This window comes from Neodiprion virginianus, chromosome 3 (genome assembly GCF_021901495.1).
Source record: "Neodiprion virginianus isolate iyNeoVirg1 chromosome 3, iyNeoVirg1.1, whole genome shotgun sequence".
NCBI lineage: Eukaryota > Metazoa > Arthropoda > Insecta > Hymenoptera > Diprionidae > Neodiprion > Neodiprion virginianus.
Genome location: NC_060879.1, coordinates 15,142,853 through 15,158,826, shown reverse-complemented (window position 1 = coordinate 15,158,826; position 15,974 = coordinate 15,142,853). Strand labels below are relative to the sequence as shown.

The following is a 15,974-nucleotide window of genomic DNA, read 5'->3' as shown; positions in this document are numbered from 1 at the left end:
TAAATTTATTTAACATTTTTCACTTTAAATTTTTTGCTTCTTTTTATTAGCTACGGTGTTTCATTTCAACTGTCAAATGTCGGAATATAATTATTTGTAATTAATTTTGTTGTTGCATGTATAGGTATAATAGATATGTACTTATATATTTCTTTTATTTATCTAGAAATTTAATATGGTATGAATATCGTAGAAATATTTGCAATTTTACATCAACAAATTTGTACTTTTATCATTTTTTTATTTCTGATAATTTACATTTTTTTCTCACCTTCAACTCAGTCAATACATCTTTATATCTTTTTTCTAATCTTACTATTTGTTTCCTAATTTCATAGGCTAACTTTTATTTTTTCACAAGTTTCTATTTCATTGTATGCGTTTCGGCTTTTCACCAAATGACCGACACGTGTGAATTTACATCTGAATAATCACAAAATAAGAAAATACTCAGTGGAAATGATTTATGTATTTGAACATCCAATTACAAATCGCGATTGTTTAAATTTCCATACGTTGTGCTTTATTTCCTCTTTATCGTTTTATGCTGCTACCTATTTTTGCATCTTCTTGCTCCTCTTGGCTTTTCTTTCTCTTTTCTCTGTTGTCCATTTTTTCAGTGATTTTTATATTCTTGTTGGTTTTCCTTTCGTTGCTGATTCTGTATTCCTTTCATTTGTATTCTCTTCTCCTTTTTCTTTCACTTTCGCTTCTTTTCTCCTCTATACAGTACTTTTTTTTCCTTCTTCGTATGAGGTCCCGGTGGAGTTAGTAGAGGGGGTCAACCCCTCGGCCTCTCGAACTCCTATCACCTCCTGTGCATTTCTCTTTTAAGTTCATCCATGTTTATTTGTTCGTTTGTGGCCTTGATGAATATACATTATGCAGTATTTATTCAATAATTTCCTTGTACACAATGTTCTTTATTGCATTTTCATTTTTTTTCAGTTGAATTTTTATACCTTTCTTCGACCTGCATCGTGACAATGCAACGTAGAGTTGACCATGTCCAAAGATTGGTCGGTCAATGAATATTCCCACGTGGTCAAAACTTTGTCCTTGTGATTTATTTATAGTTATTGCAAATGCCAACCTGACTGGAAACTGTCGCCTATGGAGGATAAATGGCATATCTGTGTCTCCCCGCGTATCTAATTTAATTCTTGGTATTTCTACTATTTGCCCTTTTCGCTCTCCGATTAGAAGTTCACCAATCAAAATTCTAGAGTGAATTTCTCTTACAACTAACCGTGTTCCATTGCATAAACCATCTGATATTGATAAATTTCGCAATGACATCACAATTGCTCCGACTTTCAGCTGTAGATTGTGTGGTGGTAAACCTGATGGCGTTAATCCATTTAAATACTCTATCGGATATCGCAGAGTAGCTTCTTCGTCAAGTGCTGCATCTGCAGTATCAATTCCTTGTAATATTGCGTAATCTATGCTTTTTGATTCGAATATATTGCCATCCATTCTGCGTAGTATCTCTGTATTTAACTGATTAACTTCGACATTCAATGGAGCTAAGATGGCTCTGTTTGTTAATTCATCAAGTGGCAAATTTCTTGGATATAAATCGTCTATTAAATTGTTGCTTTGTATTTCTTTCTCTGGTACAAACAACTCCACTTCTCCATTACCTATATTAAGTAACCACTCTGAAAACTTTGCGGCATCCTCCTTTGCTCGCATATTTTTTTTCAAGCTTAATTTTTCAAATATACTCCAAAGTGTAGAGTATTTAATTGTTTCCTCTATTATTTGTTGTTTACCTCCTCGTTTCACAATGGGTAAAACTTGTCTGAAGTCTCCACCTAGTATTATAGTCTTCCCACCAAACGGTGATGCGTCTTCCATTATATCTTTTAACGTTCTGTCGATCAATTCTAAAGCAATTTTCGGTATCATCGAACATTCATCCCATATAAATACATCTATACTTTGTATTTTTTTCTTCATCGTTGCATTTGTGAAAATTGTTCCTTCCTTTTGCAGTGTCAATGGTAATCCAAATGTTTTGTGCGCGGTTGTGCCATATGGTAGTAAGATGGCTGCTATACCTGTCCAAGCAACACATGCAACATTTTTTTTTCAGATTTCAACATGTAGTACAACGCGTTGTATAAAAAATTTTTTCCTGTTCCTCCTGATCCATCGATGTAAAAGCATTTTTCTTGTTTTCTATCAGTACTTTTGTCTTACATAATATTATCAAAAATTTGTGTATAAATTATTTTCTGATCGTTGTTTAATTGCTCCACCAGTTCATTGCCTTTCTTTGCGAAGGTTTCTATATTTTCCACTGTTATTTCTTCCGCTTCATTTTCGAAAATTATCTCCGGTATTGGTAAGTAAAAATCTGCACATGATCTTGCCTCAGCTCTGAGAAGATGCTCAATTGCACATAGTGCTCTATTTTCATGCTGATCCACGAAGTCTTCAGATAGTGCTTTCTTGTAAGTATTCCATAAATCTATCGCGTTCGATGGCATTTCACCGATTAAATACCACACAAAAAAATGACGTAACCGTTTCGGCATAAGTATTGAAACAGCTTCGTCGAATATTTTGAAAGCTTCGTCATTTGTCGCAGTTAAACCCATATCCACTGCAGCCTCTCTAAATGTATTCCATTCCTTCCCGTTTACAGTGCGTAAATCTATAAAACTCCTTGCATTTGTCGCATGTCCAAGGATTAGTTTGAGGTGAAATCTTTCGGAATCCCTTGGTGAAACATTTGTCATTATCTACTAACTACTTGACATGCATATTTTCTTTTTTTCCACGTTTTTGTTGCTTCTTGAAACGAATAGTAATCTGGCGTGTTCGCGTAAGTTATATTTCTTGCCATTTCATCTATGCTGTTCAATTCAAACCATGCAATAAGATGGGTTCTCCACTTTTTTTCATTTGTAGCGGCTTCGACTTCTCTACCTTCCTCAAACGTTGCGTATTGCTGCCCCGGTAGGTGTACAGGTAAGCGTGTGACGGCATGACTTCGTCCATGCATTGGCAGTTCTAGTATACGCCAAGATGCTTCCATCGGTCCTACGTAACGCGAATCTACATAATCCTGTATTTCGTTGATTATTGGCTGACCATCACTCTCGCTGTTTGAATCAGTTATCTGTACTCTTGCACGATCATGTCCCTTGTGGATGTACTTGAAGACATATTTAATAGCCATTATTGACGCACAATATTCTACGTTCATGTGGCAGTCGTACTTTGCAAGTAGGTATGGATTGTGAGGCACAACCATGCTGTTGTCTACTTGGATATTTCTTCCTTCCACGCGGTTGCGGTAATAATTTATGTCTGTATTTTTTCGTCTGCGATACTTTGGAAAACCGCCACCGCTTATATCAGTATTTTCCACTAAGTCTTTCGGAAATTTCTTTGAGCATGACTTCGTTACCGAATTCCAGCATGGTATTTTGGATGTGTGGGGGCCGTGTAGCATGTGTGATGTGACAGATTGATATAGTTGTGATGTATTCGTTTGTCTGGTATTTCTGCAGATATAAAACTGTCAATTGCTTCTGGAGTCAAAAGTTTGTCATTGTTATTTAAGATAAATAGTATGTGAGCATGCGGTAAGCCTCTTTTCTGAAATTCAACTGTGTATACGTATCCTTCAATCTTTCCAAACACTGAACCGCTTTCGATTTCCTTTAGTGCCAGTTGTAGCCGCATGTTGAATATTCGACAAGCTATTGTTGGAATGTCATTTACAGTGGTACCTGTAGGAAAATCTTTCAATACCGTACATATTTCCGGCCACTTAGGATTACATGTCATTGTAATAAATAAATCCGATCGTCCAACTTTCCTTGTTATTGCCATTGCATCTTGGTAATGCTGTTGCATATGTCGCATGCTGCCGGAAAATGATGATGGTAAAATCATTTGGTTCCCAAGTCTTGTTCGATCCGACGTATTCGCTTCACTATTTGATATGTGATCAGTCATTTCTTTGTAACATTCTACACGCAATTGCTTCTGATTATTTCTTAAAAACAATAAACGCTGCGATTCAATTGTGAGATATGCGTGAATCACATAGTGTTGTGTCAATCGTCCGCTCCGCAACAACTCATTCTGTGCTTCGCCTCGACGTAAGGCCAATCGATGTCCATAATATTGAACAGGAGAGATTTTCTTGTTTGTTCCTACGTGTTTCATATTATAGCTCCATCATGAATCACCGCTCGGAAATAGTAATGGAAAAGTCATTGGATCAACGTGATGCGAATATCTCGGCACATATCCAATTGCACGGTCTTGTTTTGGAAATACTTGTACTTCTATATTTTCAGATACTGCCCCGTCATCTGAAACGATCAGAGCTGCTAGCTCACCACAAGTTGGCGCATTGTACCGCCGTCTATCGTCTTCCTTGAGTGCTATAAAGTTTAATCTCACCAGGCTTTCTCCCTTAACAAATCGCTCGTACGTTGTTTTAAAATTTGCTGCATAAGGATTGATATCTATTATCAGTCTACCAATAATTTCTAACAGATTTGCTCTTCTTGCATCATTTTCTCTCAGCGCTAGCTGAGTTTGTACGTCGTAGATGTAAATTTGTCCATATCTCGGTCGGTTATTGTTTGCGGTCTCTAAACTTGTAGATATTTTGTAACTCACATCCCCGATTATTTTCATCACATATGGTCCTGAATTCCCCATATCTGCCACAGTACAATTAAATGATGCAAACGCAAACGCGTCATTATATGATCGTATATGTTGTCTGAAGTGTCTTGATGCTTCGTCATTCCCTTCTCGCAGACGTTGAAGTACATCAGGATATTCCGTTAATGGTGGTAATGTTATTTTTCCTCCATGACAGCAATTATTTGCCACCATTCCTGTTTCATATTTGAACCTTTCTGCATTGCAATGTTTACATTTTACGTTCATTTCACCCATGTGTAGTTGTTCTACAGTTTTAAAAGTGCCTTTTTCAATATCCCCGTTGTAACGATGCTCAGCAATGATTGATTCACTGTTCATTGCTTCCACTCGTTCTCTGTTTCTGTCTAATTCCAACCTGTCTCTGTTATCTTCTATTGTTTGGCTGAATACACACAGTTCCTTCTCCATCGATTTCAACGTATCACTGTCACTTAATATTTCATCACAAACATGAATTTCCGACACGTTATTCTTGCTTATAAGTCGTCGACACACGTTTCCGTCTGTCGTTTTATCTCGTTGTCTCTTGCTATCCACTTCAATTCCTTCTATGCTTGCTTTTCTTTTTTTCATCAATCTAAGCTTCCATTCGTTGGTTGAAAATTGGTGTTCCTTCTCTATTGGTATCGATCTATCTCCTTGACTTGCTGAATTATTTTTGCTACCGCTCTGCCCGTTATTCTCCAAAATCACCTTCTTTATATTATTTTTTTCTCTATATTTGCGTTGCTGTTCACTCCGCAAAACACGTCTTTCTTTTGTGGTTAACATAGATCCTGGTCGTCCTCTTGCCTGGTTATAGAAATATTTGTTCATTATTCTTCTCTGGCTTATTTGGTTATTCGCACTTACAATTTTATTTTCCTTTTTCTTTTGTGATACGTCCGACCATCCACCGTCTCCATCGCCTTGTCTGCTGGTTGAAACTCCTTCTTTCTGTTCGTTGGTTGAAAAGCCAGTATGATATTTATTGTTCGCTTCCCTATATTTTCGCTGCTGTTCTCGTCGTCTAATTTTTCGCTCTTCTATGTCCATCACATTGGTTGGTCGTCCTCTTGATTTATTTTCCAAATCAATCATCACAATCGATTCTTCCAATTCTTCTACACCCTTCGTTGAATTATTTTTACTACCGCTCTGCCGGTTATTCTCCAAAATCACCTTCTTTGTATTATTTTTTTCTCTATATTTGCGTTGCTGTTCATTCCGCAAAACACCTCCTTCTCTTGTGGTCAATATCGATCCTGGTTGTCCTCTTACCTAGTTATACGAATATTTGATGGATATTATTCTATGGCTTATTTGGTTCTTCGCACTTACAATTTTATTTTCCTCTTTCTTTTGTGATACTTCCGACCATCCACCATCTTCATCGCCTTGTCTGCTGCTTGAAACTCCTTCTTTCTCCATTGTCATCGTAAATCCGGGCTGTCCTTTTGACTGTTTGGTGATATATTTAGATTTACTATTATTTGATTGTTACTTTTCATACTTATTACTTACTATCTGAATTTTATTTTGGTTCTGCAAGACATCAAAGTGTCCACTGTCTCCGTCGCCGGTAAAGAGTAGTGAGAATTGTATTTCATTTTGTGATCCGATCCGGTGCGGATGAATTTGTTCTTCGCGATACACGATTAAACATATTTTAAAAATGTCCGCAGCTGCAGCTAATTCTGCTTCTCCCCCATATATTCCATTTTTCTTCATGTGTGATTTGTAATCACCAGGTGACCTAATCACAGCACCGTTTGACTCATTACCTGTAATAAAACCCGCAAATGTAGACCAATTATCCACTATATTTGAAACGATACTCAGTCTCACCTCTGCGTGTCGATCTTGAGTCCCGTATACACAATACGCCAACGCGCGAAAAAGACAATTCCCGTCGGGAATCATCTTGATAATTTTCATTTGCATTGTCATTTTTTGCGCGTCAGAAACAGATACCTATGAAGATATTTGTCATAAACAGCCGATGACAGCTGTCAAAGGGTTTCCTAGATGCTTTTTGTTTTGTTTTCGGGATCTCGGCCCACCGCCAACTTCATGCGTATACTATTGTTATTATAATCTTTTTTTTTACTATTGTTATTATAATCTTTTTTTTACTATTGTTATTATAATCTTTTTCTACGTTCATTTGTTCGAAACTTTTTTATTAGATAGAGAGATACATTTATTCAGTCAATAAATTCAAATTCTGGCGGATAGTTGTAATAGATCTTTTACTGTAAGAATCGAGACTCAAATATACGGGTGAAATTCGCAAAATTCCATCACGTATGTGGGTGGAAGACGAGTATTGTCGTGGAATTCAGGCGGAAGATATTTTCTAAGTTTCTTATGTTCGAATTAATGCGTACAATAAGTTTCGCGTATACGGCCATAAATATTGTTCGTCAATTATTTTGCTGTAATCGCAACCCTCCCGTAACTCCCCGTCGTGGGGGTGCGTTGGAGGTTGTTCATATTAGTATCAGGGTAGAGCCCTTACGCGGATCTCGGGGTGTGCATGAGGCATTTATCCAGCTCTAAAAAAACAAAATAAAATAAAAAGAGGTAGCGACAGACCGAGAAAACCGGAAATAGTCAAGGAATATCATCTATCAGGAAAAGTCAGATAATTATGATAAACCATAGAGAAAAACGTACTTTTTTCGTGAATCCTTTTGCAAACTTTTGCAGCAAGGCTTCGTAATTTCAGTTCAGCTAACTTTTGGAAATGGTATCGTTAAATTTATAATCAGCTGTGTGAAGCAGAGAATTACTTTTTGTTTTTAGATCCAAATTTATATATTCAAGGTACACAACTTAGAGAGCTTTTGGTGGTAAAAACTGCTCACCATTATCTAAGTTTTGTGTTAAAAAGTTTGGAAATTCTGCATCTTTTGACGGGAAAAGTCAAGGATTTTCATCTGAGCAAAATTGTCGCCACCCTAGCTGTTATATGTCACACGGATAACTCATACAAAAAAAAAATTAAGCTTGCGAAAATGGTGTAATGAAATCCATTGTCAACTCCCGGGCTTCTAGTGCGCTACTATGCAGCGAGAAAAGTACGTAGAGTAGATATCGAGCCTGCGTACTCTTGAAAAAAACGGGCCTGCGAGTAGGTTTGCCAGGCGTCCGGCTTTAGCCGGATATATTTGGCTTTTCACGATCATATCCGGCCAAATATTCACGTGTCCGGCCTGTCCGGCTTCTGTTAGACTTTTTGTCAGTTTTACTTATCGCATGCATCTGCAACGGCTCACCTTTTTGTTTGTAGTACTCGCAGTAGGTTTTGTTTTTAGTGGGCGGTAAGAACGCGTGGTGTGCTCAGCCTATGCATTTCGAACATCAATCAGCGGTAACCGTATTTTTAGTGAGTTAGTTTTAAATAAATACCAAATGATGATGGGACTAATTATTGATTGTTGCTAGTTAAACTGGTTAATTTTGGAACAGAACTGTGACTCAAACCGCACATCATCCACGAACTTAACTACAGCAGTCTGCGTACTCATGCCTTGCCGGAAGCCGGTTTGACGCGAATCTAGGACATTGTAATCGTTCAAAAAGCGAAGAACTTGATCTAGCAAAACACGATCACACACCTTAGAAATTGCACAAAGTATTGAGATCGGACGCATTTCTACGACAGACTGTGGACTACGAGTTATAGGTATCGGTGTGATAAGCTACGAACGCCATAGCGTCGGATAGTACCCGCTGTTTAAAGATAAATTCACTAAATCGGAAATTGATGGCCCGAACAGATCTTTAAAGGTCTTCGGGACATGATTTGAAAGACCATCAATTCCCTCTGCACGCTAAGTACCAACAGAGACACACTTGATAACGTCACTAACACGGACATGAGCAAAGTCGAACAGCACACCTGCTCTTTGTCTCGACAAACCAGCCACTACTTCATCAAGCGACGGAAGTTTCCTACCATCAACCACAGTAGCATAATGGTCACTTAGTTCTTCAATGCCAAACCTTAACACATCTCGCGATTTTCTAGCTTTCACTGTTAGTCCAAGCCTGTCCATTTCACTCCAAAAATTGCTTCGTGTTTCCCACGCGATTAAAAACTGTTTGCAAATAACTCGCTTGGCTTTTTTGCCAAAGCGACTGGGCTTCACGACGAAATAAAACATATTCTTCCCAAGCAAGGCGATGACCATTCCTTTTGAACCGACGATAGCACCTATCACGCTGTCTGCGGACCTCACGCAGCTCCCGCGTAATCCAAGGAACTGGGCTTTGCGTAGGAATAAATTCACGAACGGGGACACATTGATCTACAACGTCCTTGAACAAGTTATTCAGCTTGCTTAGACGCGAGTCAACAGATTGCAGCAAACTGGTTGATCCTCATCGAATTCATGCAATCTTGCAGCAACCAACTCAGCTACTGCAGCAAAATCAGGTTCCCTCCACGATAAGCACTTTATCAACCGCCTCTCAGATTTAGGATGCTTATACTTGAGGCAAATGTAAATCAGATCATGAGATGACAGGAAAGGCTGACCTGACTGCCCCCACGAGTCAAGAGCTGCCAGATGACTGACAGCACAGACGTCAATCCAATTATCTGCATCCATAGTGTGATTAGTGGGCTGAAGAGGAAGAATACTCATGCCAGTTCTGACGAAAAAGTCACGTAACCTAAGCGCCTTGTCGTTATTGACTAGAAGGTCTGCATTAAAGTCACCAAGAACACACACAAATCTGTATCTAACCATCCTAGGCGCAAAGTCATCCTCAAACACGGACATTATAGCCTGCTTTTGGCGGCCGATGAACAGTAGCAATCAGGATTTTATGTTGCGACGAACCCCATACCTCTGCGATGAGATACTCTGGCAATATAACTTCTCCAGCTCTAGCTGACGAACTAAGTAGGCGAGCATTAAGCTCCTTTCTCATATAAAGAGCCACTCCGCCTCCACGCTTGATATGACGGTCAACGCGCAGCATTGTGTATCCCGGTAAGTCAGCTGAACAGTCTAATATCGCATCACAAAGCCATGTCTCGACAACTCCTATCACATGGTATGGGTTTACCCTGAAGAACTCTTGAAACTCGCAGAAATGCGCTATCAATGATTGAGCATTTAGTGAGCAGATGTTCAGCACAGTAAGGTCAGCATTGTTATCGTTATTAGTAGCAATTAACGTTGGAAGAGACCCAAAAAGTCAAATAGCAAGCTGTTGCAAATCCGTGGAAGGTAAAATTTTTACCGGCCGATCATCTCTTGATTTTCTCAGAAAAACAGCCCCATCAGAAATCCAAATGTGTTTACGATCCACATTAGGAAACGCTCTTAACACACGATCTTTGAGCTGATGTAGCTGAGCTGGCTGACGAAAATTAACATAGACCTTGGTTTCTGGCAGAGATTGGTCCAACTGCTTCGCATTTAAATCCGGCTTACCCTTTTTAGCTTCAATTAATTTCTTGCAAGTATCCTTGCTCTTAAAAGATATGATGACCGAGCGAGGCCCAACGAGGCCGCTACGACGCGATCCTGTAACACGGCGCCTTTTTCCGATCCTGAAGGCGTCTACAAGCTCATCTTCATCCAGCGCAGCATCAAGAACTCCAATCAATGACTTGGACAGCTTCCTAACATCTTCACCATGCACCTGAGGTACCCCACTGACAACGAGTTGATGAGCCACCTGATTACAAGCAGCACGAAGAAGGAGAGCCTCATCAGCTGCTGATAGCTTGTACTCAGCTACATTTGATTCAACGGCATCGAGGCGATTCTCCAAGACATTAGTCCGCGCAGAAATAGTTTCAACTTTGGTATCAGTAGCAGTTTGATTAACAGTAAGCTTAGTGAAGTCCTTGCGAAGCGACTTAACTTCGTCGGCAACTTTGGTAAGCTGGTTTCCAAAGCTATCCATCTTCTTGTGGATTGACTCTAATAATGTGACGACTCTATTGTCAGTAACGTTACAAACTGGACACATTGTTTGTAGCTCGATTTGAGCAGCGCGCATATTTTCAACACTAAGTCTAAAAACAACACAGTCTGCATGATAGCTATGCTTTCATGATGCCCCTGAGGTAAGTCTTTTTGTGGAACGGTCGATGAACTCATAACAAGGTGCGCAAGTTACCTTAGCCATATTGATAATAACTTCTAAGCAGAACCAATAGATATCACTTCTTGATAATGATAGATAACCACACGGCTACATAACCTTGTTGCAAAAGTCGTGAAAAAACTGAGTTTATTCCGATGAGCAAAAGTTTAAAGTCAATATTCTAATAACCTACGTAAACCAGAACTTTCCACGATCACGATGATATCAGTTTTATTTGCATTCACAACAAACCACTTACACACCTTAAGAAAAACTACGACCTCAAAAAAAGAAGCGTACACTCTGTAAGAATCAGCCCGATGATAATGATGATGATGATGATGATGATGATGATGATGATGATGATGATGATGATGGCGATGACGATGACGATGACGATGACGATGACGATGACGATGACGATGACGATGACGATGACGATGACGATGACGATGACGATGACGATGACGATGACGATGACGATGACGATGACGATGACGATGATAATAATAATAATAATTACCGCAGGTGGCGGGGGGGTTAAATCCCCCGTTCGGGAAGTGACGACCCCGCGTACATCGAGTAAGCCAAGGGGGCTGAAGTTGGCACAGGCCCAACGGATGGCCCCCGAGGCGGCCTCAGGAGGCGGATTGGGCGTAAAAACCTGGTCTGCTCGGGAAGTGACAACCCCGGGGTTTTCTAGTAAGTCGGAGGGGACGGAAGTCGGCACAAGTCCGACGGAAGGCCCCCGAGGCGACCTCAGGGGCCGTGCTATGTTCCGGCGCGGTACGGGGAGTCGCGCCCCCGAGAGACCCGTAGCACTTAGGAACTTTTATGGAGATGCACAAGGTAAACAACGACATACCTCAGGTGGTAGCCCCAGCACAGGGGAAATCCACCCTGGGTTCCGATCGGATGAAAGCCCCGGTGGCCCATGGCAGCGGCACGGATTCTGAGGGCCGCAAATTGTGCAAGGACCAGGTGACAAAGACGGCAACAAAGACAGCGGACACGAAAACTGGAACAGCGGACAGGACGATACTGGGACACCAACGACGAGACAGGACGGACAGCGTGTCGAGTACGGGCAGCGGAGCGAGTTGCGCTTCCGCTGTATCCACGATCGGCACGAAGACACGAATCACGGACGATATGGACCTGACGGACCTATTGTCACTGATCCACAGTACGGCGACAAGGATGGCCGAGGCAGCGGCCATCCAAAAAAACATGAGTATGTCCGTCAAACTGGGCATAAAGACCATTCTCGAGGCTGCCGACGTTGCGCTCAACAGGGGCGCTAAAGCAGCCCCGAAAGACCACAAGACGGACAACGAGACGACGGAGACGGACGTTGAGACTGACCAACGGACACAAAACACTCCGCGGACGAAACGGAAACGGGAGGCGACTGGAACCACTCCGGAATCCTCTCAGAAGAGGGCAACGGTTGTGGAACCGGTCGCTGACTGGCAGACAGTCACAAGGACAAGAAAGGAAAAGAAGAAACGGAAGACGCGGACGGACGAGACGAACGCGACGATGGACACGACGGCCGGGGCTGAGGGGCGCAGAGCGGCTCCCAAACATTGGGGGACGGCGGTGCTCGTCAAACCCGGGAACGACACGACGTACTCCGACATCGTCAGGAAGATACGGACCACGGTCGACCCTGCGAAGAGTCACGTTAAAGTGACGACTCTCAGGAAGACGAAGAATGGTCTGTTTCTTCTGAAGATAAAGACAGACGCCAACGGACGAGACGACTTCCGACGCGTCCTGCAGGACGCGGTCGGCGACGCAGGCAACGTCAGGACCGGGATCTCCAGGGTTCAACTGGAGATCATGGATCTTGACTGTGTCACGACCAGACACGACGTGATACAGGCACTGCGACGAGAGACGGGACGAGACGCGGACTTTGGGGTCCACATCTTCGGCCCGAACCGGGCGGAGCAGTTTATGGCCGTATGCGACCTGGAGTCGCAGGAAGCCAGAGCGCTGCTCGGCCGGGGACGGATCGGGATTGGATGGGTAGCTTGCCGCGTCCGACCACGACTGACGGTGACGAAATGCCACAAGTGCTTGGGATACGGGCACACTAAGGCAAAATGTAAAAATACAGACCGGACGAAGTGCTGCAGGAAATGTGGCGAGACAGGACACTACGCCACGGACTGTAAGAACAGACCGGCCTGCCCACTGTGCGCCGAGGCGGGACACGGCGATGCGGCGCATCTCGCGGGCTCCGTGAGGTGCGCGGTGTACCGGGTTGCGCTGGAGGAGTGCAAGAAGCAGGCCGGAAGACGGACAGGATAGTTCAGGGCAACCTGAACCGCAGTAGGACAGTAGACATGCTACTACCACAGATAGCAGACGAACAAGACGCCGACATTCTGATCCTGTGCGAGCCGTACAGAGTGCGACAAACGCAGGATTGGATTACGAACGAGACCAAGACAGCGGCTATCTGGGTGAGGGGCGCTGCCCGAGCCCGGATAACCGCTCGTGGCGTCGGGGACGACTACGTCTGTGCTAGGGTGGGCGCTGTCACTTACGTCAGCATCTACCTGACCCCAAACTGCGCTGCGGCGGAGTTCCGGGCGAAGGTTGCGCTCCTCGAGGACGGACTCAGGGACCTGCCCGGGGACCTCGTGGTCGCGGGGGACCTCAACGCGAGGGCGGTCGAGTGGGGCATGACGGCAACGAACAGACGCGGACGGCTGCTGCTGGAGATGGCCGCAAGGCTGGACCTAGTAGTGGCAAACACGGGAGACGTACCAACGTACAGACGGCCGGGATTTGGAGACTCCATCCCGGACGTAACGATGACGACGGACAGAACTCTTCCACGGATAGGGCGGTGGCGGGTGCTCGAGGGCTACACGGCCAGCGATCATCAGTACATCGCCTTCGAAGTGGCAGGAGAGACAAGGACGACACGGACGAGGACACGGCACCCCCCGCGGTGGAACGTAGGCAAACTCGACGTACTGAAGTTCTCGGCGGAGCTGGCGGCAGCGCCGGCCCCAACTACCGACGTCCCCCCAGAGCTGACTGGCCGGTAAAGGGCGGAAAGTCTAGCGGACGAGACGGCCAAACTGACGACGCGGCTGTGCGACAGCACAATGCCAAAACGACGGTACGGACGTAACAGACCACCACAATACTGGTGGACGGACGAGATAGCCGAGCTGCGGAAGAGTTGCCTGGCAAAACGACGACGGGTTACGAGGGCTGGAGGGAGACCCGAGAGGGAAACCCTTCAGGCCGAGTACAAGACTGAACGGAAACGACTGACGTACGCCATCAGAGACAGCAAGACGCGATGCTGGAAGAAGCTCTGCGAGGAGGTGGACCGCGACCCCTGGGGTGCCGGTTACAAGATTGTGACCGGTAGGCTGTGAGCCCGGATCCCGCCAGAACTCAAGAATGCTGAAACCGCACGACGGATCGTCGACGGACTGTTCCCGACGCACCCGACGCGTACGGACGCGACAGACGACGACGAGACGGCGGCGCCCCCCGTCTTCACCGCCGAGGAGCTCGTCGGAGCGACCAAAGCAATGAAGAGGGGTAAGGCGCCAGGACCGGACGGGGTACCGGCGGAGGTTCTTCGGCTGATGGCGAGCCTGAGGCCGGAGATACTCCTTGACCTCTACAACACGTGCCTTACGACAGGGACATTCAGCGACCGGTGGAAGGTGGCGAGGCTGGTCCTTATCCCAGAGGGTAAGGGTGACCCCAGCACGCCGTCGGCCTACCGGCCGCTGAGCTTACTGGACACGACAGGGAAACTGTACGAACAGCTTCTGCGACCACGACTTACGGACGCGATACGGGACGGCGGAGGCCTCTCTGACCAGCGGTTCGGCTTCCGGAGGGGTCGATCAACGATTGGAGCGATCCAAGAGGTGGTTGACTCCTTCCGGTCGACAGACAGACATTGCCACGTTGTGCGACCCGTCGCGCTGCTGGTGACACTTGACGTTAAGAACGCCTTTAACTCGGCCAGGTGGGTGGATATCCTAGGGTCGCTGAGAGGCGACTTCGGGGTCCCGCCTTACTTGCTCCGAGTTGTTGAAGACTCCCTTCGGAACAGACGACTGACGTACGAAACGACCGAAGGCCAAGTGACGCGACAGATCACCGCGGGGGTCGCTCAAGGTTCCATACTAGGACTTGACTTTTGGAAAGGGATGTACGACAACCTGCTCAGACTGGAGCTCCCACTCGGCGTTCGCCTGGTCGCTTACGCTGACGACGTGGCGGCAGTGATAGTCGAGCGAACTCCAGATCTGGCACAATACGCACTGAACCAGACAACGAGATGAGTCGGACGGTGAATGACTGACCACGGACTGTAACTCGCGACGGAAAAGACAGAACTGGTGCTTCTCACCAGGAGACGAATACCGACAACATTACGCATGACGGTCGGGACGAACGAGATCGAGACCAGAGGGGAAGTCAAGTACCTGGGGGTGACCCTGGATAAGAAGATGACCTTCTGGCCTCACATACGACGAACGGCTCAGAAGGCGGCTGAAAGGATAGCATCCCTAAGCCGCTTGATGGCATACACAAACGGACCGAGACCAGGGAAACGGAGACTTTTGATGTCGACGGTGAACTCGATCCTCCTCTACGGTGCGGAGATCTGGGCAGACTCCCTGAAGACTGAGAAGTACTGTCACGCAATGACGACGGTACAGAGACGAAGCGCGTTGAGGATCGCTTGTTCCTATCGGACGGTCTCAGCACAGGCCGTTCTGGTGGTGGCAGGCGTGATTCCCATAGACCTTCTCGCGTTCGAGCGCAAGAGGGTCTACGGAAGAGACGCGGACGTGACCCGACGGGACGCGGCAACGACGGAAAGAGACGCGACGATACAGACGTGGCAGGAACGGTGGACGGAAGAAACAACGGGAAACTGGACGAGACGACTTATTAAGGACCTGAGACCGTGGATCCAGAGGGGGTTTGGGGATGTGAATTTTTACGTCACCCAGCTTCTGACGGGCCACGGCTATTTTAGACGGTACCTACACAACCTGAACCGAGTACGGACGCCCAACTGTACGTACTTCGGACACGAACGAGACGACGCGGAACAACGTTCTTCGAATGTGACCGCTGGACAGATCTGAGACAGAGACTGGAGACGGTTGTGGGAG

The 15,974-nt window shown here is 45.1% G+C and overlaps 3 protein-coding genes across 3 annotated transcripts; 1 reads left to right on the top strand and 2 right to left on the bottom strand.

The window, feature by feature from the left end:
• Nucleotides 1–891: 891 nt before the first annotated feature.
• Nucleotides 892–1,965, bottom strand: LOC124299572 (ATP-dependent DNA helicase PIF1-like). Its single transcript, XM_046752835.1, has one exon. The coding sequence runs from the start codon at nucleotides 1,963–1,965 to the stop codon at nucleotides 892–894; it is 1,074 nt and encodes a 357-aa protein (XP_046608791.1).
• A 2,238-nt stretch (nucleotides 1,966–4,203) lies between these two features.
• LOC124299571 (uncharacterized) lies at nucleotides 4,204–5,112 on the bottom strand. The gene has a single exon (XM_046752834.1). It carries the CDS (start codon nucleotides 5,110–5,112, stop codon nucleotides 4,204–4,206), a length of 909 nt encoding a protein of 302 aa, XP_046608790.1.
• An 8,039-nt stretch (nucleotides 5,113–13,151) lies between these two features.
• On the top strand, nucleotides 13,152–13,865 carry LOC124299570 (uncharacterized). The gene has a single exon (XM_046752833.1). It carries the CDS (start codon nucleotides 13,152–13,154, stop codon nucleotides 13,863–13,865), a length of 714 nt encoding a protein of 237 aa, XP_046608789.1.
• The last annotated feature ends 2,109 nt before the right edge of the window (nucleotides 13,866–15,974 follow it).

What these genes read in the sequence shown, in the direction of transcription:
- LOC124299572 (XM_046752835.1), bottom strand. Translation starts at nt 1,965, where the DNA reads ATGAAGAAAAAAATACAAAGTATAGATGTATTTATATGGGATGAATGT.
- LOC124299571 (XM_046752834.1), bottom strand. Translation starts at nt 5,112, where the DNA reads ATGGAGAAGGAACTGTGTGTATTCAGCCAAACAATAGAAGATAACAGA.
- LOC124299570 (XM_046752833.1), top strand. Translation starts at nt 13,152, where the DNA reads ATGCTACTACCACAGATAGCAGACGAACAAGACGCCGACATTCTGATC.